Source organism: Rhinolophus sinicus, chromosome 5, assembly GCF_057876585.1.
Source record: "Rhinolophus sinicus isolate RSI-liver-muscle chromosome 5, RSI-T2T, whole genome shotgun sequence".
Lineage (NCBI taxonomy): Eukaryota > Metazoa > Chordata > Mammalia > Chiroptera > Rhinolophidae > Rhinolophus > Rhinolophus sinicus.
In genome coordinates this window covers 3,377,253-3,402,816 of record NC_142505.1, presented here as the reverse complement: position 1 = coordinate 3,402,816, position 25,564 = coordinate 3,377,253, and the positions used below count along the sequence as shown (strand labels likewise).

The 25,564-nt window shown below is 45.8% G+C and overlaps 1 protein-coding gene across 2 annotated transcripts in view; it reads left to right on the top strand.

Moving 5' to 3' along the window:
- The window catches only part of IL5RA (interleukin 5 receptor subunit alpha), a 37,274-nt gene extending 12,029 nt beyond the window's left edge, over nucleotides 1-25,245 (top strand). Inside the window, exons 4-12 of one of the 2 annotated variants that reach the window (XM_074312145.2) lie at nucleotides 515-660; nucleotides 1,668-1,806; nucleotides 4,302-4,455; nucleotides 4,530-4,717; nucleotides 6,764-6,909; nucleotides 9,568-9,706; nucleotides 19,906-19,999; nucleotides 21,106-21,190; nucleotides 24,676-25,245. In XM_074312145.2, the coding sequence (XP_074168246.2) occupies nucleotides 515-660; nucleotides 1,668-1,806; nucleotides 4,302-4,455; nucleotides 4,530-4,717; nucleotides 6,764-6,909; nucleotides 9,568-9,706; nucleotides 19,906-19,999; nucleotides 21,106-21,190; nucleotides 24,676-24,762 (1,178 nt within the window). In that variant the 3' untranslated portion in view covers nucleotides 24,763-25,245. Of the gene's footprint in view, nucleotides 1-514; nucleotides 661-1,667; nucleotides 1,807-4,301; nucleotides 4,456-4,529; nucleotides 4,718-6,763; nucleotides 6,910-9,567; nucleotides 9,715-19,905; nucleotides 20,000-21,105; nucleotides 21,191-24,675 lie in introns of those variants that run through there. The other variant, XM_088798889.1, reaches the window with a different exon arrangement.
- The last annotated feature ends 319 nt before the right edge of the window (nucleotides 25,246-25,564 follow it).

The following is a 25,564-nucleotide window of genomic DNA, read 5'->3' as shown; positions in this document are numbered from 1 at the left end:
ACAATAGATCCATTTTACGTCATGAACCAGCACACATACAAATTCATAAGTACACGTATAATGGAAAGAAAAGGTTCATGAAACGGAATTTATTCTTATTATGTTTGATGCACGAAGCAGTACTTATTATATTTGATATCTTTCCTATTCTATTTTATTCCATGTCATTAAAAAAAATTGCTAGCCACAAACCAATAAAGTGTCCTAATCAAATAGTGGACAATGACTCTCAGATTGAAAACTATGCTTCTTGTGACTAATGATGGACTAAAATATTCATATTTCAATTAAAAACCAATAGATGTTACAGGTAAATACCTGGGAAAAGTATTAAAAAATGTATAATGAGTTAAAAACAATTTTAAAGGAACTTCTTCCAAAATTATTTGAGTATTATACATTCTAGTAGTCATAATAAAATACTACTGTACACAAAACAGTATTTGAAAATGTAAAGAGTGCCACGTGTGGACAACTGAACACTGTGTTGCACCTTTTTTCTTTTGATCGACAGTTTCACTTCTCCCACCTGTCAATTTCACCATCAAAATAGCCGGTTTGGCTCAAGTCCTTTTACGTTGGGAACCGAATCCGGATCAAGAGCAAATGAATGTCCAGCTAGGATATCATGTGAAAATAAATGCCCCCCAAGAAGATGAGGTAAGTGTTCTGGTGGTGATCTGTATTAGACTCAATTTCAATTTGGAACGCATTTTCCTTATTAAAGGGAATTTAACGGAAAAAAAAGGAAACTGCAGAAGGGCCGTTTGTTGTGCTCCCAGTAGAGTAGTGTCTGTTGAAGTGGCTGAGAAGCAGTGCACACATGCCATTTAGCATCGAGCGGTAGCACTGGACATTTTAACTTTGGGACAAGTCTCTCGTTTAAAAAAGAAAGTTTTGTAAGGTCTGAAGTATAATGGATTATAAAATACTGTTTTGTGGTTTCTCTAAAATAGCCAAACAAACAAACAAATAGCCGAGAAGAAAATAGGGGAGTGAAATGGGAGGAGGGCATGGGGTCTGATCAGACATCAAGTTCAATTCCCGGTTCAGCGTCTTCCTTTGTTTGCAACCTTGGACCAGACACTTAACCTCTCAGAAGCCCAGGTTCACTGCAGGGCTATGTTAAATCACGCGGTACCTCTAGATGCCTAATAAAATTAAACTAAGGGAGAAGCAATTGCATAGCATTAACTGTTTTTCCAGCAATATGGAATTTTCTGTCAATTTTCTGTTATCTGTGGGAGGAGACCAGAACTGGAGATGGTGGTCAAAGGGGACTGGAGCCTTATTTGTAATATTTAGTTTGGTTTATTAAGACGAATGTGTATCATTGAGGAATTAATTATGATGTTTTTCTTATACTGGTTTTTAAAAAACATGTAAATACTAGAATTGGGTAATTTATTTATTTATTCAGTTTTTTTAAAACCATTTTATGGAGGCATGATTGATGTGTAAAAAGCTGTACATATATAATTTACCCATCTCAATGAGCTTAGGATTAAGTATACACTTGTGGACTGTGGGTTTCATTTTTTAGTAAACCTACTTCATTGCATTTTACGTGCCATTGAAAAATGGGAAGAAAATGCCTATTTGATGAAAATAGTTCTCTTAAGGCTCTTTCCCTTTTACATATCATAACTTGTGGGTTTTATTTTTAGCTTGAAACCAGGAACACTGAAAGCAGACATGTGAGCGTCCTTCACCAAGGCTTTTCAGCAAGTGTGCGGACCATCCCGTGGTACAACCACACCCTCCGCGCAAGCAGCTGGGTTTCTGCTGAGCTCAAAGCCCCACCAGGTAAGGCCCAGTTTTACGTCTCAGACTTTGCAGATGTGAGCAAGCCAGAGAGCCAGCAACTCCCGTTTCTTCTGTTGAGTCAGCCGTCACTTCCTGCCCAGGACCCTCCCACCTCAGTAACATCCTAACCAGGCCTGTCATCACTTCTTATCATCACAGCCCATCCAGGGCCACCTGGCACGTCCCTGCAAACATCACTTACCCGCCTCTGCTCAGAAGCTCAGAATGGTCATAAACAAAATCTGGGCTGGTCAGGTCCCTCGTAATTGGGATCAGGGGCATCTTTCCAACCACGCCCTCCAGGGTTCCTGTGCTGTGCTCCGATGGGTTTGTAATCATGATGCCCACACACCGACACACACCTGTCTCAAGGACTGCTTTTCTGGGCGCGTCTCCTGTGCTGGTGGTCTGAGCCCTCCCACACTTCAAAGTCCAGATCAAGCCATCCCTGCTCTGGAAAGTCCCTTGGTTTCATCCTATGCAGGGAAGGATTCTCTTCCCCTCAGAACTCATCTGTGGGCTGTGCTACTTGTTGACACTGACAATGTGACATTACTTATTTTTTCAAAAACGGATAGATTTCTGCCCTGCTAGCTCCAACTACAAGCCCATGGGAGGCAGGGACAATGTGTTATTGCATCCAGCACAGTCGTAATACATGCTTTAGACATACTGTTCATTTTCAATTCTGTAACTTCTCATATCACATTGAAGAAAACTGTGCTGACATTCTCCTAGAAGCCACGAGACTGCAAACCTAAATGCTGTGAGGAAAACAGAGTAACACCACTGTCTCTATACTGTCCTCCAGTAGAAAATTGGGGTTCTAGTACTTAAAACCAGTGACCCTTCTGGTTAAACTTGGATGGACACACACACACACACACACACACACACACACACGAAAGGAAAGAGGACGAGCAGGCCACCAAAGCCCGGGCATGTGAGTGTACCTACTTACAGTTGCCTTGACAGTCTGGTCTGGGTCATTTTCAAACCATTCTCTTGTCACATCATTGGAGAAAACGCTATTCCCCCACATTGTGGTGGTGACTGAGAACAGCATTGTAAAGACTGTTCCCTTTACTCATTACTATGTGTTATTCAGACTGTATATCAGCCAACTCACAATGGACTTGAACCCAAGTACAGAATCTTATCCAAAGTGGACACAAGATCGCACATGTAGGCCATTGAGAGCTTTACGTTGAGCCACTTCCCACCTCTCTCAATAAACAACTGTAGTACCCCAGTAACGTTATTTCAGAATAACATTCCTACCATTCTCATTGTCCCATGAGCACAACAATACAGGTGACACTGATGAAAAATTAATTATTTCTGCTTTGCATCAAACTGAATTCACACCAAATAACTCGTTCTCTGGAACAGAACTGGGAGATAAGCTGACTCCAGGAATGGCTGGCCACACATGGGCACAGACCATCTGGGCGTTTAGAGTGTGGGCGGGTTCTCACATGGACACGAGAATGGACGTGTGTGCATGACCATGGTACACAGCTGTTCACGGTGGTTGCACAAAGCAGACTGACCTCAGCCTTCCTTCCCTTTGTCTTGAACTTCTCTGCAGACAACACGGGGCTCTCTGCCTCTCCGCCTTGGGAGACACTGCGTAACAGTGATAAAAATGATCTAATTGACTAACACTAAGCTAAAAAGACTCCCTTCCATCCCTCAAGACTGAGTCTCAGGCTTGCCTTTGGACGAGGTCCTCCTTGACCCTCAGCCCAAAGTGTTCCTCTCCTCCTCTGAACAATAGCATGGCCAGTGTCCCACAGTGTGGTCTGAAGAAGTGTCCCACAGTGTGGTCTGAAGAGGGCCATCAACATGGCGGCCATTGGGGTGGAAATGAAAACAAGGCTTCCCAGTCAAAGAAATTGGGGAAATCCTGGGCGAAATGAGCGTAAAAGGGTTTCGTGTGAAATCTTAAGATTTCCTTACAGCTTGAACAGCTAGTGCATGCTGCACACTGCGTCTCTGAAGAGGTGGTGTTATTTGGCAGTGTTGCCAAAACTCCTATCCTTTGGAGAAGTTTTAGGATGGAAGTGGCACTGGAGACCTTCCTCAACCAAGTCTCTCATTTACAGTTGGAAAACCCAAGGTCCAGGGTAGAGAGTACCAAGGTGTCCCCAGGTAGCCATTGACAAATGTGCGTTAGAATCCCGAGGTTGCTGGACACAAGCTCCGAATGATGACGTATTGCACTACTCTTGACCTTTCATACATGTGTCACATGCAGCCCCCGCCCCCAAGGGAGTTGGAAAGCTCTTTGACGTCAGAAACTTGGGCTCTGCAATCCTAGCTCCATCCCGCAGTAAGTTGGTTCTTTGTAGACAGTAGGTTTCTATAAATACGTGATGGTGATTAGTTTTGACGGTGGATAAGGTGTTCCCAATCCTTACAGTTTCAAAAGAAGCACAAAAATCCGAAACTATCATGTCACTGTCTTGTTCTGTTTATTTTTGACCATCTAGGGTCTCCTGGAACCTCAATTGTGAATTTAACTTGCACCACAAACACCGTGGCAACTAACTGTACACACTTACAGCCATACCAAGTCTCTCTTCACTGTACCTGGCTTGTCGGCAAGGATGCCCCTGAGGACACACAGTATTTCCTCTACTATAGGTTAGTACCTATTTTTACTTATGCAAACAGGTTGCTTCCTCCAGTCGGAAAAACTTACAAGTGTTCCAATTTAGGTATGGATCTCAGACCGAGGAATGTCAAGAATACAGCCAAGACACACTGAAGAGAAAAGGTGCATGCTGGTTTCCCAGGGCTTTTATCCATAGCAAAGGGCGTGACTGGCTCGCAGTACATGTTAACGGCTCCAGCAAGCACACTGCGATCAAGCCATTTGATCAGCTGTTTGCTCTTCACGCCATTGGTAAGATGGAGTCAAAGCTGAAATACCCCACTCGCCGAAGCCCAGCATTGGAAGGCATTATAAAGATCACCTAGCTTGACTATTTTCTGATGCTCAGTGGCCATCTGGCCTCTGAATATGAACCACAAGGGCAAGGTCCCCCCCGCCTCAACCCTCCTACGTTTTGGGCCAGATAATTGTGTCATGGAGGCCATGCTGTTCACTGCAGGATGTTTAGCAGAATCCCAGGCCTCCACCCACTAGACGCTAGTAGCACCTTCCCCCACCAATTGTGACAACAGAAATATGTCTCCAGGAATTTCTAAATGTCCCGGGGGGGGGGGGCAAATTCTCCCCTGCTTGACAACCACTGGAAAGGGAACGCCTTGCTGAAGGAAGCCACGTCATCTCTCAGCAGCTAGGACCGGTATCATGCAATTCCTGCCCCTGGGTCCTGTGATGGCTTGGTGACACCTCCAAACACTTCTTACCCTTTCCCCCACAATGGCCTGTCAGCTCTCCACAGGCAGCCACGTGTCCCATCCTGAAATCTCTCTTTTCCCAGCTGCCTGCCCCCTCTCTTGTGACACCTTTACCATGCCGGTCTGTGTCCTCTGGATATTCCTGAGTTGTAATGCCTTTCTGAGCATGTGATTCTCAGATATAAACATGTCATGTAAGGTTTCATTCCCTCAGTTCTCAGAATAGAAGGTAGTCTCCTTCCTTCTAGGTATGTGTGTTAATGAAACTTCACATAGCAAGTGTGGTGATCGACATTCCGGATTTCAATGGTGGCGGGGTTATTAGCGTGGTCTGTGGAGCCAGGCTGCCTGGGCTTGGAACCAGGCTCCTCCTCTGACTAGCTGAGAGACCTCGACAAGCTGGCCATTCCTCTGCCTCAGTCTTAGCTGAGAAATGGGGAGAAATTAATACTTCCTACAAGGTTTTTGTGAGAACTGTGCTAATAAAGTATTCTGGACAGTGCCTTGTACAAGTACCCAATAAATATGCAGAATACTATTTAAAGAACATGGTTTGGCTTGTGATATATCTCTATCTATATCAAATGGAGCATAACTTTGTTTAAAGAATCATAGCATTTACTAAAGAGTAATGCAATTCTTTTCAATAGTATATTTCTTAGGTGACCTAAAAATGTCACTTTCATGAAAATAGGTAGTAAAAAATGCTGAGAAGGACTTGGGAAACAATGATAGTAATATGAAATGAAAATGGACACAATCTGGTACAGACCACAAGAATTCATTTGTATATATGATTTTCATTTCATTGAGACAAATCCTCCGATTACTAAAACACATGGACATTTTGGGTTAAAACTTTTCTGCTTAGGGCTGGCAGCCCCTGGAGCCAGGGGGCCTCGTTCTTAGCTTGTCCCTGTGATTCATTCACTGTGAGCCCTTGATCACACAGCCTAAGATCAGAATGCTCTTAGAAACGATTTCTACCCACATCACATGCTGTACACAATCAAGAGAGGCCTCAGAGGGGAGAACCACAGTTCTTGTTGAAGTAAAGACAAGCTTAGCCCAATCCATTCTTCTTTTGCAAGAGGAAACTGGAACTTTCCACTCCATCCCCTCAACAAACCAAAACAAGACACACACAGCAAAATGAAACAAATACTGAAGCCCAGCGATGGGAAGTGGTCACCCAGGGCCATACACCTGCTCAGTAGAGGCAGGGCTTGGTGGCAGCTCCAGGGCAATTTCTCTCTAGGATCAGTTTACCCTGGGCTTGGTCCAACTCTGGAAGTGAAAAAGAAATGGTGGGGTGGGTCTTGCAAGGAGCTGAAGAGGGAAGGGATTCAACCATTCAATGCCAACTGGAATAGGGATCTTTGAAGGTTATAGGAAGGATCTCTGCCTCTTCAGTGTCACAAGATGGGGGTCATATGTGAGCCACTGGAGCCCAATGGCTTGGAGGTCAGTTTATTACTTCCTGAGGGCAAACACTTGAGAAGGTGACATCTTAGAAATGCTTCAAGAAGTGTGAGTGGCTTGGATTTATCAGCCCCGGCCATTGACCTCTCATTCTCTCATCTAGATCAAGTAAATCCTCCAGTGAATGTCACAGCCAGGATTGAAGGAACCCGACTCTCTATTCGATGGGAGAAACCAGTTTCTGCCTTTCCGGCCCACTGCTTTGATTATGAAGTGAAAATTTACAACACGAGGAAGGGCTATTTTCAGGTAATTTTTCAGATCTTTCCGATATTCGATGATGGTATCCTTTTAGAAACATTTGAAAAATTATCTTCAGTGACTACTCTGGTTACAGCTTAGAGCTAATAAGGTCAAAGGTAATTTGCATCTACCCAGGTTTTATGAAAACAAACCAACCCTTACTGGCCTTTTTGTCTTGAAAGGACATCTTTTTGGTAGAAAATAATACAAAGTGTCAGATTAAAAACTCACTAGCACTACTGTTGGTGAAAATGTAAAATGGGCAACCACCGTGGAAAACAGTATGGCGATTTCCCAAAAATTAAAAATAGAAATATATATGATCCAACAGTTCCACTTCTGGGTGTACTTCCAAAAGAGCTGACAGCACTGTCTCCAAGAGAAATCTGTACATCCATGTTCACAACGGCCGAAAGGAGGGAACAACCCGTGTCCATCAATAGACGAAAGGATAGTGAAAATGTGGCAGACATATATAATGCTATATTGTTCAGCCTTAAAAAGGAAGGGAACTCTGAGTCATGCTACAATGTGGATGCCCTTTGAGGTAACTAAGCTATGTGAAATAAGCCAGTCACAAAAAGACCAGTACGGTATAATTCCACTTATGTGAGATACCAAGAGAACTTAGATTCATAGAGACAGAAGGTAGAATGGTGGTTTCCAGGGGGTGGGGGTGGGGGAGTGGGGAGTTGTTGTTAAATGGGTCGAGTTTCAGTTTGGCAAGATGAAGAATGCTGGAGACGGTTGTACAACACTATGAATGTGCTAAACACCACTGGACTGGACACTTAAAAATGGTTAAGATGGTAAATTCCATGTTACGTGTATTTTACCACAACTTATAAAAACTTATTAGCACTAATGGACAAAAAAATTCAAGGGAAATGGACCTGAGAAGAAAGCCAACATTTATTGAGCATCAACTATGTGCCAATCTTTATTATGCTAATTTATTCCACCCTCCCTGTAACTTAATTATGTAATTATCGTTCCCATTTCACAGGAAAGTGAGGTACAGATTAAGTGACTTGCCTAAAGTCACAAAGCTAGAAAAAATATAGGGAAGTCAGGATTCAAACTCAATCTTGATACTGATAGTAGGCAAAGCACATTCAACCTCATTCAATAAATACTTAGAAATTGACTTCTCCCAGAATGGCGCTAAGATTTTGTTTAAAAAAAAGAAAAAAGACAGAAAAATTTCTCCTTTTAAAACTATGGACATAGGCAATGGAAGTCACTGGAGGGTTTTTACTCAATACAGAAATATGACCACATCTGTAAATCAAAGAATAATTTTGGTAGCAGCATGAAATGCGGGGGTTGAGGGGGGCGGTCGTGGTGATATAGGCATGTCAGTTAATGGCTACTGCAATAGTCCAAGCGAAAGGTGATGGACAAGAGCTAAAATAGGCAATGGTTGTGGGTGGGGGAGGAAGGAAGAAACACATCTGGGAGTATTTAAAGTGCAGGTGTCAGGGACCCCTCTCTGGGTTGGGGCCCAGGGGATTAGCTGGATGGTGGTGATACTAACCAGTAGACGGACTGTAGGAGAAGGGCTCATTAGTGAGAAAACAGCTTCAACACTAGACAATGTCAGCGTAAGTTGCCTGTGGCCACTGAGCACATATTATTGTACTGAACCATCCAAAACTGCTGTTTTTGCTGATCAAAACTGGGTTCAGCGTTGGCTGTCTTCATAGGATTCAATCTAATATTTCCTTAAGCTTGGGCTGCACCAAGGTTCATTGCATTTAAATTAATAACCCACGAGTTAGGTGTTTTTATTCCTGTGTTATGAAGTGGAAACAGGCTCAGAAGAGTCAAGAAATTGCCCTGGGGGTAGTGGAGGCAGAGCCAGGATTCAGCCCACCCATCCTAGAGCCAAGGTCTCTGCTATTTCCATTTCCCTGTGCCCCCGCGCTCCCTCCCTCCCCCTCCCTTGTATATCGGCTCAGCAAACTTTTTGTGTAAAGGGCCAGACCTATTCAGCTTTGGGGGCTATACCGTTTCGGCCAGCATTCTTCAGCTTGGCACACGGGACAAACACAACTACAGATGGAACGGAAGCAAATAGGCGCGGGTGTGTTCTAGTGACACTACTTGTGGACACTGAAATTTCAATTTCATGGCATTGCCACGTGCCATGAAATATTCTTTGGATATTTTTCATTCATTTAAAGATATGTAACCCATTCTTAGCTTGAAGGCCCTCCAAAAGCAGGCAGCAGGCCAGAGGGGCTTGCAGATTATAGTTTGTTGATACAAAATGTGATGGAAACCAAGTGACATTGTTTAGAAATTTGACTACAGAGTATGGAAGGACAAGATGAGGGGCTTATGCATTCTGCTATCGGCCACTCCAGCCTTCCAATCTGGAAACACCAACTGGACTCGGACAAACTTCTGGGTCTTACAATTACCCATTTTATTTATTTTGGTTACAAGAGAGCTTTCCCTTGAAGGCTGACGGCCAACCCATCCACACAGCAGCAGCCTGGAATAGACTAATTAATGTGTCCTATTGATTTGAAACGGGTCACTGCCCAGTGAGTCACGTGACTTATTTATATATGACATCCCATTCTGATCGTTGGCATGGTTGTACGTAAACTACGTGTCGAGACAGTATTCTAATGCTACTTTATTTTTCTCATGTAGACTGCAAATATGACGACCAGTGAATTCACCTCAACAATTAGGGATATTTCTAAGTATTCTATTCAAGTGAGAGCAGCTGTGAGGTCTGTGTGTAGAGCAGCAGGGCTCTGGAGCAAGTGGAGTCAAGCGATTGAAGTGGGTAAGTAGCTTGCGTTTATGTTAAAGCAAGCGGCCTATTCATGCCTGAACCATAATCCTGGAAAGCGTGTACATGTACTTGCGCATGTCGAAATGCTGTCTCATCACTGCTGTGCCTCGTTTCCTGTCAGCCCACTGCTTTTTGGACCAGAGATGGATTTACCATGGCACCATTGAAGCCGAATGCTCAAGCTTCTTGCTGGTGCCAGCCTTTCCAAAACGCTTTACCTGTATAATTTTTTTTCAATTCTATTTCGATCCAATTTTTTACAATTAAAAACTTTAAAAAATATATTTTTAAATTGGGGAATATTGGGGAACAGTGTGTTTTTCTAGGACCCATCAGCTCCAAGTCAAGTCATTGTTTTCACTCTAGTTGTGGAGGGTGCAGCTCTGTGGCCCATGTGGGAATCGAATTGGCGACCTGGGTGTTATGAGCACCGCGCTCTAACCAACTGAGCCAACCAGCCGCCCCAATAATTAAAAGCTTTATTTTGAGATAAGTGTAGGTTCACACGCAGTTGTCAGACATAATACAGAGAGAGCCCATGTAGGTTTCATCTAGTTTCCCCGAAGGGGAACATCTGACAAAGCTGTGTGTGGTGCAATGTCCCAACCAGAAGACTGGCGTCGATGCCATCCAATGATCTTATTCAGATCCCATCAACTTCCTGCGTACTCATCAGTGTACTTAGTTGGTGTAATTGTATCACATGTGTACGTTCATGTGTCCGTCACCACATTCAAAGCACAGGACATCACCACCAGATCCCTCCTGTTATACACACGCTCCCCTCCCACCCTCTCCTCCATCCTAACCCCTGGCAACTATTAATCCATTCTCCTTTGCTTTAATTTTCCCACGTGTAATTTGGAATGCATATTTTTGTTACTTTTCTTAAAGAAGATTCCAAAGTTGACTGCATGTCAGGGCAGATAAGGTCTGCATCCGTCCCTGGGCCTCCGGTCTAACAGACAGAGGATCTAAAGGACCGGACGTCGCCTCAGCTCCTGGGTTAATTCTGCAGCTGTTGTTTTGACCAAACTGACGAGTTTCCTTGGCAAAGAAGATGACCTCTGTGTCTGTGCATGGGATCTGTGAAGGGGTGTGCGGGTCCGATGGCTGCTCTGGGCGAAAGAGCCCGTTTTCACTCTGCACCAAACGGCAACCCCACACCCTGGAGATGTAGCCTTGCCCCTGGAAGATGGAAAATTCACACCCTGTGTTTGCTATTATCTGGGCGTCTTGGGCACCCTGGGCATTTCAGGAGGAGACGGAAAACAGCCAGTATGTCTCGCGTGTGCGTGCCGCAGCCATGCAGCCTGGAGACACAGACACACGCGGTTATAGGTGTGGCCTAAAAGCCACAAGCACACTGAAGGATGGAAGGCTCACTGGGGCCTCCCACAGAAAGTACAGGTTACTGTGTACACTGGACACGTCGGTCCGCTCTGCCCCTGCTCGGGTTCCCAGCACAAAGGAGGTAATATCCACCTTGCCTGCCTCTCAGAATATTGTGAAATACAAACAGTAACAATAGTAAGAGTGATAACATTTTCTGATGGTTATTGGCCAAGCACTGTGCTAAATGCTTCACATGCGTTACCTTGGTCAATCCTATCAACAAAGCTATTTTTCAGAGGAGAGAATAGGTTTGGAAAGTTGAGGCAATTTGTGAAACTGCATGGCCAGCATGTGGCAGAGATGGGATTCAAATCCAGGTTGACTGACTCCAGCACCAGCGCTGTCAGCACCATGGTATGTGATAGGGTTCTGTGAGCACAGATTTTGCCACCTGTCTGACCTAGTCAGTCACACCGCACCTCTCTGGGCCTCAGTTTCCTCACCTGTAAAATGGGAGTGCCACACCTTAGAGTTCCTTCCTACTCTGCCATTCACGATCCTCTAGGCTCCATCAGCCCCCCCACCCCATGTTCGGAGAGTAAATAGTGATCCATGATGAGAATTTATTTTAACCCTGTTTTTAATTTACTGCTCTCCACTTTAGTGCTCTCTTCCTGTAATTGTTTCCTAAGTAACAGCCTCCTGGTTTGGCACTGGGCCCATTACTGTCTCCCCCGAGTGTACCTTACAGCTGTTATCCACAGCAGGTCCTATTTCATTTACTGCCACCCTTTTCGTGAAGATGAGCTGACGGGTATTACTCCTCATCTTATAAATCCATCATTTTGGGAACTTACTCCCCTGCTCAGTTTAGGATCATTAGTGAATTTAATCAATGCAGACTTCATTTTCATCAAGATGATTAATAAACATACAGGAAGTCCAGGCCCCTCTGGGACATTGTGCATGACGCCTCCTTACCCCGTGAGGATGCAGCAATAATTATGCCCAGCTTGCTGTCTACCCGGCAATTTTGCTGCTACGTTCATTTCCTGTGCACCACCTTCCTGCCCTCCTACCCTGCCTCACAGATGGCACCCTGGAGCCCTCCACGTGCATTCCTCCTTCAAGGCTCAACTCAGATATCACCTCTTTCTTAGAGGTTATGAAGTTCACCTCCTTTATTTTAAGGTCAGGAATTGGAGGCCCAGAGACATCAAATAATTCAGTAGTTATCAGACAACCGAGAAGTGGCTATGAATGGATAATTTTCTCAAATAGATGACATCTGAGTCAATTAGTGGAGTTGCGTAGATTCAATTAACCCATTATCGCCCAAGGTTATTAAATAAAGAGTGAGATGCAGGGTGAGGACGTTTGGATTGATGGGAAAAGGGAGAGTGGAGGAGAAGGGACTATAGTGCAGCTCAGCTGGCAAGGTCCCTGGAGGTCCAGGGGGCTGGAGGGTGGCACTTACGGGGACAGCCAGCATGTGTGTGTTTGCTGCCTGCCTGGAAACTCCGCCCTAGGTCGCCTCCTGTGCTAGGATTTCCAGAGCAAGGATACTTTCTTCGTCTTCTTTTTAATGGAAGCAGCAGTTTCGTGTTATCACCGCTCCTTATCACCTGCCCTTCCTCAACTGGCATCTGGGTCTTATCGTAAGAGCTAACTTCCCACTTTTCATGCGTCTTTCTCCTTTTTCAACTTTCTTAACTTCCACATTCTTCTGTTCCTTTATTATCTTTGCTATCTCCTGTTTACCAAAACCTTCTCATTTCCTGACCCTGGTCGTAGGTTCTGAAGTCCATCATCTTGCCTCCCCTCCATGAAGCCCAGATGCCACATGGGAAGCAAGCAGTTAGCAAAAGAAGATTTCCTACAACTCTGCCCTGCCCCTCAGAGAAGAGTGTTGTGTGCGTCCACCCTGCGTTCGTTCCCAGCTGTGTCACTGGCTGGGCTCAGTTGTTCTCCGTCCTGCTTCTGAGGGACCAGGCTCACCCACAGTCACAGGCCTTGCACCTCATGCGAGTGGCCTTTGTGGCGACCTCAGCAAAGGCCAGGATCTATGCAAGAATAGTACAGGTGCCAACTGAAGGGATTTTTAAGGCAGATGTCTTGAGGTTTGAGATATGGTGCATGGGCACCCAGAGAGCAGGACCAGGGTCACCAGGTCGCTCAGCGTGAGGTCAAGGCCACAGGGGTGCCAGCTGCTCGCCAGGGCAGCTCCTTTCACAGAAAGACAGGCACTCACAGGAAATCCTGGCCCTGGCTTTCTTGTAACAGTTTGGGGAGAAGACAGGGTGTTCTTAGAGTCACGTGACATATCCTAGGATCTGTAAGGACTTCATGGACGTAGATTGAGGCAGAAAATCAGGGGGCTTGTGAGGATGTGGGCTAGGGTGGAAGTAAGATTCCACTAATACTAATAAACAGGCAACTCTGTACCTTTCTCCTCTACTTGACATTCCCCGGCTGTGAATGAGTGAGGAAAGCCGGCACCTGGAACCAAAAGCTGGAGGGGTCGGAGCCACCTTTGGGTCCCTCTAAGCGTCTCCTTGACTCGACCCCTAGCAGGGTGCAGCCCCAGGTCCGGAGTGCCACCCTCAGGCCTCTGACTCCTCTGCCCACTCTTCCTTGCTCTCCTTTTTACTTTTACCTTCTCCTTCCTTCCTTCTTTTTCTTCTTTCCTTCTTACTCTCCCTCCCTTTCTTTTCTTTTCCTTTCCTTTCTTCTTCTTTTTTTTTTTTACTGCAGTCTTTCTTTTCCAACCAATCCTCACCCTGTGGTGAAACAGAGAGAAAACCAGGCTAGGGAAAGATGAGGGAAAATATTGCAGAGGCCCAAACTAGGTTTCCCTAGGTTTCTTAACTTATGCCTTCTTCTGCTGCTTAATTTCTGAATACATTTTGTGAATTCTAAAGCTTTTGTGACATAAGAGATGGCAGCTTCTGGGTCAAAAGTGACCAAAACTGGTTGAGAAATAAAAAGCGGACCCCGTCGCAACCTGAGAAATGCACCTGGGCTTACCTGGCACTCCCATAACGTAGGGGGATACTGGGCGTCCTTGCCAATGAGGGATTTCAGGTTGGTGAACAAGGTAGTTGGTTTAGTCAACTGCTTCCTCTCCCCAGGGTCCTGCAGTGTGGGGGCGGCTGGGACCACACCTGGCAGCCCCACTGCTTGTCTGCTGCCGGGCCCCTGCACCCCTGGCGGTCTGCACTGGCCTGGAGGAGGGCTAGCAGGGGCCTTTCAGAGTATGTCCCAAGTGTCAGGAGTGGGGGTTCCCGCCGTGCTTTCGGGCTTCGCCAGCTCTAGGGGTACCCCCCTCCCCTTTCATGGAGGAACTCTGCGTCACGATGGGTCTGCCAGCTCAGAGGAAGAAGGGATTCTCCTACTGGACCAGGGAGTTTGCTAGACACGCTCAGCGACGTTAACTTGTGTATCTTCAGAAACACAGAGTTTTCCTAATTCTACAGATTTCTAGATTATGAGAACACAGATATCAGAGAGGGTAAGGAACTGCCCAGAGTGACGGACCTAGACAGTGCTGGGCCTGGGTCTGGAAACAGCCTCAGGATTGGCTCTACACCCTTCTTTCTGTGATGCTTTGTCACCTCAGGGGTCATGGTGCCAGCGAGGGAGACTGAGGCAGGAGGATGGGCAGTGGGGACTCATGGCCGTGAAAGGGAACACTCTGCCAGCTCATGACCCGGTCAGCCTCCATGCAGACCAAGCAATGGGGACATTTTCAATGATGTCTTCAGGCTCTCCTTATCTACACGTCCACAGTGTCCATTTGAACACAGATCCGGGAGGGTTTGGACCATCCACGCCTCATGCCCCTTTCTACTTCCTAGTATGTGCAATATTGGGTGACTTTCTTTCCCCTCCAGGCCTGTGCTTATTACTCTGTGTCTTAAGGATTCTGAGCAATTTGACAAAGGTCCCAGGGCCCCAGAGGCAGAGCTGGGACTACGTCGGGTCCACACCTCCGGCTTTTGCCTTCTCAGTTGCCACCATCCTAACCCCGTGCTCGTCATCAGGTACGCCGGGTCATAACACAGCGACAGAATGCTCATTAGTCGGCTTATTCTCAAGGTCAAATTGTTAGATGTCGAAAACGACGCAAGCTGAAGGCACCAGAAACCAGAGAGCTGAGCGCCAAGCTGCTGGTGTCTGAAAAGCATCCAGGACTGAGGTAGAGAGCCGAGAGGGCTGAGAGAACAGGCTGAGTGACTTCCTCTTTCAAGAACTCATTTCTGCATAACCAAATAGCAGTGTCCATTAAGCTCTTGAAAAGAAACCTCTGTGGCTTCCGCTTTAATGGCAGGAAAGGCATTCACCTTGAGTCAGAGAGAAGGTACAAGTTCCCTGGAAATAACTTGTTCTTAAAAAAAATCTCCAAGGCCAGAGTCTCCAGAATTCAAATGACTGATGCATTCAGGGGCCCCCCAACCTTTACAGTATTGAAATTCTTAATCACTTTTAACTCGAAGGATAAATACAGTCAGCAGGAAGTATTCCCCTTTTCCTACCTTCACCAGAAGAAGAGTAAATGCAATCTTTAATTCATTTATTTTATATAACTGACTCTCAGTTTTTCCATGTTAATAAATCACAGAGCCCTAGATAATCCACAGGTAATGTCCATTTGGCAGTGAGTAGGTGAAAGCTCTTTCTGGTACTGGATTTACCTGCCAGGTTATGTTTTCTGTGCGGTAAAGTGACCTTGGCTCTGTCCTCTGGAGGTTAGTTCTGTTCTCAATGGGCAGCAGGGGAGTCGTTCTCAGGCACGCTGGGACACTGCCGGAGCCAGGTCCTGAGAAACGACTCATCTGCCCCCTCCCTCCGAGTGGCGAGCATGGCTTTGCATCCCACATGGACCTCGCATGCACCAGTAACTTTGTTTGATTGAATGAAATAAAATCAGTTGCCTCTATATTTTTGCTAATTCAGCAAGAATCTTCACTTATCAGAGTAAGAGGTGAAGCGAATAAGTAGAGAGTGGTTTAACTGAAAAGATTTTTGTAATCATGGGCAGCAGTAAATGGTGCTATTATCAGGCCTTGACTTATCAGGCTATGGGGTGTTGCACAATGTGAGACACAAATTGTTCCGAGTGTGTGGCCCCGATAATGTTTACAACACTGCTCATTCTTTCTGCAGGACCCAAACTTGGCCTGTTTAACCGAATTTAAACAGGATAACTTTTTCTGCTGACATGCTCCTTGCTAAATACTTATTCCATGTATGTGAGTCTGGACTGTCTGAATGTTGGGGTACCTGCCTCATGGTTAAGTGTGGAGCGGAGAGTTTCAGAGATGGGGAGATGAAGCCGGCAGAATCCCTTATTCAGGAAACCCGACTGGGAAATAAAGCAAGACGGTATTTGATTTGATGGCAATGGTTTGTCCCAGTCGCTCTTTATATTCGCTCTGAGGAAGTGCAGTAAGAACTCGGTTTAACAGGACACTCGGTTACAAGCCACAGAACTGACTAGAATCCCAGCTCCACCCGCCAACTGTGTGTCCTCAGTAGACTTAGTCCCTCCCCCACCCCAACCTGCCCCATCGGCTCATTTCTCCCTCTGTGAAGTGAGGGGAGCAGAGCCCACCACAAAGCATCACTGGGAGAAGTACATTGAGAAGGTATGTTAAGTGCTTTGCAACAGGTCTGGCGTCTGTGAGCCCTCAGGAAAGGTGGATGCAAACACCTGACATAGAAGAAGCCATTCCGTTGCCTCTGGTTACGGGTGACTTTTATTTATTCTATACTTTGCTACAACTTTCAAACTTGCAGCAACGCCAAGTGTACTCCTTTCCTGAGACTGATTTTGTTAAAGGTAAGCGTACGCAAACCAATGGCGGCCTGGATTAAGTGGGGCTAGAAGGCGTTGGACCAGGAGGCATCGGAAGGGTCAGCTATTTCAAGTGCCTCATTGTCACCAGTGAGGGCACTGAGGCCAAGATGCTGCCTTCACAGCAAGCTGGGAACAGGACCCGTTTCCAGACGAGGCAGAGCACGCTTCTCTAGCGTTCGTGACGGGGTTTGGCAGAACGATGCAAACAAGGAAAGGAGGCTGGGGCTGTGAGAGTGGGAAGAACCACGGTGACTTCCGACGACTGCAGGTGGGGATGTGGGAGAGTGGACACCAGATGGGGAGAGAGTGGGAGAAGTCGAGAAGTCATTTTCATGGGAAGAAAGCATGCGTTTAACTGTGCGTGTTGTCGCTTTGAGACACATCCCCGCAGGGTTCACCTCTGGGCAGTTTAGGGTCTAGACCTGCAGCGGCGTCAGGCCTGAGCCAGGAGCAGAGACCTGGGAGAAAACTGCGTGGAATGAAAAGACGAAGCTGTGCTGAGCAAACTGCCAAGTTCAAAGAGCAGACCCTGGTGTAAAATACGGCACGGTCAGGGCTGAGCGGAGAGACCAACTGAAATTAAACAGGGGAGAAGGAAACGCTGCTGACGAGGAGAAATATTTGGGTGAAAGAGTCAATGGCTTGGTTTCCAGGTGGAAGCCACTGTCAAGTCTGAAGTCCACAGGGAGGTCAGGACAGATAAACTTGGACCAAAAACCGAGAGTCCTTTGCACGCGCATGGGAGGAAGGCACCAGTGATGAAGAAAGCAGTTTCTGAGCTGGGGAAATGGAGCGGCCTGAACCCCTATTCAAGACCTTAGGCTGGGAAACAAAGTACAAAGGTATTTGATGACAGTCTGGAGAGGTGGCAGAACGAAGTGATGGATTATTCAGGATAAAGGACTCCACGAATATTTGAAAGCACAGGGAAGAGATGAAGGGGGAGAAATGCAAGCTTTGGGGAGGCAGAAAATAAACCCCGACTCAGAGTTCTCGGGAGGCACAACAGCAGGAGACCAGAGCAAAGCTGGCATCGCCAGCAGGATGCCCTGCAGACATCGCTCCCTCGCGGGGCCTTGGACGTTTGGGTGTAAAGTGCTTTGGAGTTTGGGGAAGTCTGAGGCTATTTACACGGACTTGAAAGTCCCACTTCCACTCACTTCTCGTTTTGTAGAAGAAACCAACAGCAGCCAACTGCGGGCTGGGACCTATTCTTCCCGGAGCAGTGTGGTTTCATCACCACAGCACTGAGCGCTGCTGCCCCCACAGCCCCATTACCTTGTCATTTGCTTGGTGCTGGGTTTCCCTGATGGCCGGACTCTGTCCTGCGGGAAGGGGGGGCCCACGTGTGCTCACCCTGGTGACCTGTGTCCAGTACACAGTATAGAAAGGGAGACCAGCACATGCTGGTTAACTGGGTGAGTGATGGAAGGGACAGCAAGTGGCCTCTACCACTGAAAGGAACGTCCTCAGGTTTGCATTCTCCTCTGGAAGTGAATCAGGCAGATTAGCAAGCGCATTACACCATTTTCAACACTGAGTAAATGACCTCCGATTTTTCTGGAATGCATTTCTAGTGCCGCAAAAAAAAATCAACCCCCCACCTCAAAGCTGTCATCCAAGCTCAAAGAAGAATCTGTCCCTGAGTGCACATCAGAAGCAAATTTCACTAAAGAGTAATGAAGCATGCAACAAAGTGATGCTATCTGCAGTTTGCTTTTATTTTCCTGTCTGTGAAATGGGGTGTTGCGAACACCTGTGAGGGCAGTCACCACACTTCAGTGTCTTCCTGAAAGTCAAGGGGACATTAACCCCTTGGCAGGGCCCTATGTCCCTGCGTGGTACTCGTGACACGAGTGGGAAACAAAGTCCCAGCACACAAGTTCAAATAGAGTGAGTGACACAGCTTTATTTGGGAGCCAATGTCCCTCCAGAGGCCAATGCTCTGGTAAGCACAGAAGGTTATACAGAATAGAACAGAATTTAACAAGGAACCAAGTCCCAGAGTCAATTGGGATGGTGAAGGTCCCTGTTCCAGGAGAGACGACAGGGCCCACGATGGGTCTGAGGTGAGCTGGTCTTGCAGGGAAGAACTTCGGAGAGTCCAGGAGTATCACGGCTTGCACCTCGCAGAGGGTCTTAGCTGGAGCGCCCAGTGGGACCACTCACGGCATTGCTCTGGGATTCTGCTTTTACCCTCTTTTCCTTGGACTTGTTTACCTCTGAGGTGATAACCAGGAGTTGTTTTGGTGAACGTGTTTACCACTCAGTTTTGTTAAGCTCAGTTTCACACATAAATATAATCACGTTTACTTTCATTGTATGCTCTAAACATAAACATGTTTACTTCCACTTTCTCTTACCAGTCTCACACATGTGCGGCCATAGTCCTGTCCCTACTAGGAAACAACTTGTTTTGCAAACCTCAATCTACATATATAATGCATTTTATATGCTCTATACATGAGGTCTCGCAAGGGGTGTTTCAAGGATAGTAGAGATTGTGGAGCATTTATAATAGCAGCGTCTGATGCCGTATTGTTAACCATGAGTATTATCCCACACTTCACTTGCTCTAAAAGTCCAATTTCCAGCTTTGGAAAAAATACTTCGGTTGTAATGCAGTTAGGTTACTCAGTAGGCTCACAGTTTTGTAGCTCTTCCCTCTAAAACCTCACTACTCAGCAAAAGCTGATAAGCTCCAGGTAGCAGAACCGAGAGGCAGTGCCCCTGCTGACTGAGTAATAACGCTCTAGGATGAAAAATGGCCTCAATGCCATCATTTCATTTCACCCTGATGTCAACTTTGTGAGACGGATGCTGTCACCCCCTTTTCCAGGTGACGAATCTCAGGCTCAGGAAGGTTCAGCCACGTGCCCAGCATCTACCAGCACCTGCGACTCAAACCCCAGTTTTCTGATGCCCCCTCGGGTCTCGTCACTTCCCTTGTCTGTCACAGGTTCTAGCCCTGATTTATTTCCTTTTCTTTCATCAGGAAACGATGAGCCAAAGCCCTGGACAGAATGGGTTCTGGTTGTGCTTCTGACAACCGTCTGCCTCGTCTTCATCTTATCACTAACCTGCAGCAGGTGGGTACTCGTTACGTGTGCGTGTGTCCAAAGGGCTCTGCATGGAGAATTTTTATACTTCTGCTGGCCATCCACTCGGGTTCTTGTTAGCGGATGGATGTATGCCACTTTTATGTCCTCTGGACAGCCTTTCCAAGATGAGTGTGGACCAGAGAGTGAGAAACGCTGGGAGGTGATTTACAGAAACTGATGGAGACAATGTCATCCCCCCCACCCCAACGCCCACCATTACGCTCCTCTGCTTGAATCTGTCCACAGTCTATGCGTTTCTGTGAAGGGTTTTACACCCGTGTTCTTTGGCTTCCTTACAACGGCCTGCCCCCCTCAGCACTCGTCTGCCTCTCTTGAACCCCCCGCACACACATTTTACATCTCAGCTAAAGGAAGGCAGCCCACTGGGGGCCGAAATCACTCCAATTCCTCCCCAGCACAAACTCCCGTGACAAAGTACCGATTCCTTCCCTGGCCATTAGGTCACCTGGCCCTGTCTGACCTAACTGTTCTTAGGTCAAACACAGATTCTAAGAAAGGGACGCAGATCTGGTGACCCACCCTGGAGCCTGCAAACAGCCCCATAAGAACTCCTCATTTGTTAGCATTCAGTAAGGTGGTGCCATTTGAGGAGGCTTGTTCTTCCTGAGCCCTTAGATAATTTAGACTTTTATTTTAAACAACTTCACTGTTATAAATGTTATATTCAGATGGCACCTACGGGCTGGGGGGTGGCAGTTCAAAGGGGTGGAAAAATCAAGTACACTCTGTGAGCCAGCACAGCAGGGGGAAGCGGTGCCAACCAGCACTGCAGGTAACAGCTGGGCCCCCTGCCACACACGTGGCATAGATCTTCTCTTGTCAGGTAATAGGCGCCACATGGAGCAGATGCCATTGTGTGTTTCTTAGGGGACTCAGAGGCCATCAGAGCCTTGCAGTGCCCCCAAGGCCTTTAGTTATTGTCACCATGTGGACATTAGGAAGTCTTGGTCAGTAAGGACTTGAATATACAAAACAGTGGGTCCTGGAATGAACTAGGTCAATTGTTAGAGTAAATTTAAGGGCAAGAAGGGATGCGTTTGCTCACCTAACTCCCTCCTTTATTCTGTTTTCAGATGTCACTTATGGACCAAGTTGTTTCCACCAGTTCCAGCACCGAAAAGTAGTATTAAAGATTTTGTTGTGACCGTTAACTATGAGGTAATGTTGAAAGTTCTTAAGATATTTCCTCTCTGCCCAGCGCTGGGTCCCCAGGGATCTGCCGTTGGGTTACTGGTGTTCCGTATTAGAAGACAGGGTCTTCTCACCCAGGCGTCTGCGGCTTTCTGCCGCTTTAGTCATCCTGCTCTGTCGGATTGTTTCATCGTACGCTGGAAAGGTCCTACTCGATTTTGAGTGTCCTCACCAGTTAGACTTGAATTTGCTATCAGCCATCTTGTAACTGACCTTGGGCAATTCCTTCCACTTCCTTTTCTGTAGAATAAGGGCATAGATGGGAGGATCCAATACGTTGTTTAGTTCTAACATCTTAACTCTTTCACTGCGTTAATTGATTGCAAGTTTGCTTTTTTTCAAAATGTGTCAAAAATCCACACACAAAAAAAATTGATATTTTGACTATTTTATGTATTTAATAACATTTTGACCTGTTTTGTACATACATGGCATTATTTTTATTTTAAACCTTTGTTATATGGTAACAAATTTACCATTATATTGAATTTCAGCAAAAAAAATTACTGAAAACATACTAAGTAGCATCCATTAGATTTAAGTATAGATAAATTAGAATCTAATGGCATTGATGACATAACAAATTTATTACAAAATGTTACACGATATGGCACACAAAACCTCTTTGTTGTTGATGGTGCAAGCCACAGGAAAACACATCCGAATGCCACAGCAAAAGAGTTAAGAATCCATGTTTCTGCACGTGGGTACCCCAATCAACAAAATTTTTCAGAGGAATTTTTCCTAGTTCCATAGTGTAAGGAACCGTAGAGAAGGCAAATGACTTCCCCAGATATGCATTTTTGGGGGCCCGTTATACCACTCAGAGCACTTAGGCTTAACCGAATGTTCTTACCTACAACTACCCAATCGTTCCAGCATCATGTAGAAAAATCATCACTTTCCCCAGTGAATCCACTTGACAGCTTTGTCGAAAATCGGTTTTTCATATACATGTGGGTCTCTGTCTGGACTATCCATGTGGTTTTATTGACCTATTTGTGTACTTCTATGTGACTACAATACTGTCTTAATTACTGTAGCTTTATCATACACCTGGACACCAGGTAGTACAGGGCTGCCAAGCATAACTTTTTTTTCAGCATTGTTTTTCATATTCTAGGTGCTTTTTATTTCCTTACACTAAATTTTAGAGCCATTTTATCAATTTCTGCCAAAAAGGCTACTGGGATCTTAATCAGATTGGGTTGTATTACAAGTTAGTTTGGGGAGAAGTGACATCTTAACAATCCTGTCAAGTCTTCTGATCTGTAAGCAGGACATGTCACTCTATTTGTTTAGGTTTTCTTTAATTCTCTCAGCAATGCTTTGTGAGTTTCAGCATATAGTTATGGTTCATTGATTGTCAAATCTATCCTTAAATTGAATGGTTGTTTAGAGCAGGGGTCAGCAAACTTTTTCTATAAAGAGACAGACAGTAAATATTTGAGGGTCAACGAAAGCAGCCATAGACAGACACCATGCACACAAATGTGCCAAAACAAACAGGCAACAAGCCAGGTTTGTCCCACAGATGGTAGTTTGCAGACTCCTGATGTAAATCATGCAATTTTCTTAACAAATTTTGTTTTCTCTCTAATAAAGCACTCAGGATTGGATGAATCAACTGGTGACTGGTTGAAGGGACGGGAAAGGTCGATAAAACACTCACCAAGATGGATCATTTCAATAAGCTGTGACCTTTCTTTAGAGTTTGCAGTTTGGGGGTTTGGAACGATTACAGACAATGGCAGTTACTGACCTAGTGAGGCCGACCAAAGAACCCCCATTAGTTCCATGCTTGGTACTGGGGAACAGCCAATATGCTCTTAACCATAGCTTTTCTGGAAGGACAGTGCGCCCCAGGATGAAACTCTTGTGGTGTATCTGAGCTTTTGCTGTCAGTCCGTCTTCACTCCAGACGAGTCACCCCTGAGAAGCTGCGTCTGAGCTAAGCAGCTGGCTGAAGCCATTTGTCCTGCCTCTCGATGGAACGTGTTAGTGCTGGTATCTCATTTGGCTGCAGGGCCCCCAAAGATTGCTTTCAATATCCTGAGGTTGGGGAAAGAAACTGGCTTAAGAGCTTATTGTATATGCATGAGGTTTGCGGTTAATTAAAATCAAGTCATGTGTGCAAACGAACAACTTGGGGTACACAAGCCGGCTTCGGAATAAGCAAAAAATGAACGTCAGGGCACAGCACGCCAGGCTACTGGGTACACTCACTGTCTCCTCACATTGCAGAGTCACGTAAAACCTGGCAGGGGGTCAGGGAGGATGAGAGCAGGGAGCACTGGGAAAATGAAGGGCCGCCCACTGCTGTCCATCCTGTGGCCTCCACCTGGGAGAACATGGGGCAAGAGCACAGGTGACCACGGCTGGGCCCCCAGTGCCAGTGCCTCAGTGTCTACCTCCAAAGATGAAACCTGGCCCACCCAGCTTTGGGGCCTCTGCTACAATACGACAAAGGGGCCCCCTTGGTGCTGTTGGCAGTAACAGTCTGCAAACCCCTGGGAAGGGTTTGGCTCCTGGGAACGGAAACCCTTCGCTTGTAAGGACGACCTGCGCATCTGAGTGTGGCTGGGGACCCAGTGCTAGGACTCGAGCGTAGCTGCCATCCCAGAGCTCTCATTAAGCAGCTTTTGCTTGTCCACACCTAAGAAATTTTAACATCTAAAAGACAGACACTTGGTGGGGGGTGGGAGAGAGGAGGGACGAAGGAAGGGACAAGTTGGCTTTTAGCCATAAAAAGAGGGCTCATTGTAACACATCTTATCCTGAAATTTGGATTTGTTAGAGACTGGTTTCCAGCCCTTCTTTGTATCCAGAGGGGTTCATTCCAAAATTAAGTGGACAACAGACTATTGAAAGGACGAGAGGCACAGACCCTGTCTGGTGTGTCCTCACGGCATACCCATCGCACAGCGCAGTATCCAGTGTAAATATTAAAAATGTGAGAAGTGAGTAAATGAAGTTGAGGAATAGGGTCTCTTACAGGCGGTGTTATTGTTTTGTTGCACATTTTCTAGTTAATATCAGCATTATTTATAATCACCAAAACTGGACATAACACATGTAAACTATACAGAATATGATGGAGTTACTAAAAGTGATGCAGCCGAGAATCATATAACAATAGAATTTAAAATATTATATGATGTTACAAGAAAGAAATCAATTTATGAAGCTGTTTATCCATCTGACTTCACATAACTGTAAAGATAACTTTATGTGCAGAACAAAGGGCTGTGGAGAGACTGGGCTATGTTTGGGGGATCGGCTCATGGGTACTTTTGTGTGTATTTGTCTTCTTCCTACTTTATTTTCTACATTGTCTCCAGTGACCATTTACTATTTTTAGAAGCAAAATAGACTTAAAACCTGTTGTAAAGAAACTCCTTAACTGAAAAGTTCTCAAGAAGACGTCTAAAGGAGGATGTTTTGTTTTGCAGAAAAGTGGTTCCGGTGAAACAGAAATTGAAGTCATAAGTTATATGGAAGATCCTGAACTTGAGGTGCTGGAAGATTTTGTGTTTTGATAGTTACTGTGGCATTCTGAAAATGAACTCACGCTCACATGCCTCAGTGATAAGAAGAATGAGAACTGCTGTTTCTCGGCTAAGAAGAGTTCAGAATTTACTGAACACCATTTAGCTGAGAGGCAACACAGCCAGACGCAGCTCTTAAAAGCGCGGATGCGTCTCAGAGTGTCCTTCCTCACCAGAGTGATTGATTACTCTGGCCGCCCTGCCACGCATTCTCTCCCCACGCGGTACACAGTGGCACCTCCTCACCTGCCAATCTTTGAGATTTCAATTATTTACCTGGAATGTTTCTGGGCAAGAGACTGTTGTTAAGGCTAATGTCGGTGCTTCCTTCTGGCAGTGCCAGTGTGACTGTTGAAGCTGCCAGTGGTAAAACTCAGTTAAAATCTCAGGGAGAAAGCACTTTGCAACAGTCTGGAGTGATCGTGAACTTGGGTTCAAGATTGTCTTTCCTTCTTTCTTATAACAAGTGGGAGCTATGGCCCTCTTCTTCCCTGACTTCTTGAATACGTTGGAGGAGGGTTGGGGGTGGGGGAGAGAGAGAGAGAGAGAGAGAGAGAGAGAGAGAGAGAGAGAGAGAGAGAGAGAGAGAGAAAGAGAGAGAGAGAGAGAGAGAGAAAGAGAGAGAGAGAGGCATTATGCCAAGACCCACAGGCACTATCTAGGTTGCATTATGGGAGGCAAGCTCATTTAACAACGTGCACTAATACATCACTCCACACCAAAAGAGAAGACAGGATTTGAAGATTGCATTCTTGAAGGCAGCCTGTATAGTCCGGGAATATACTGAGAAAGG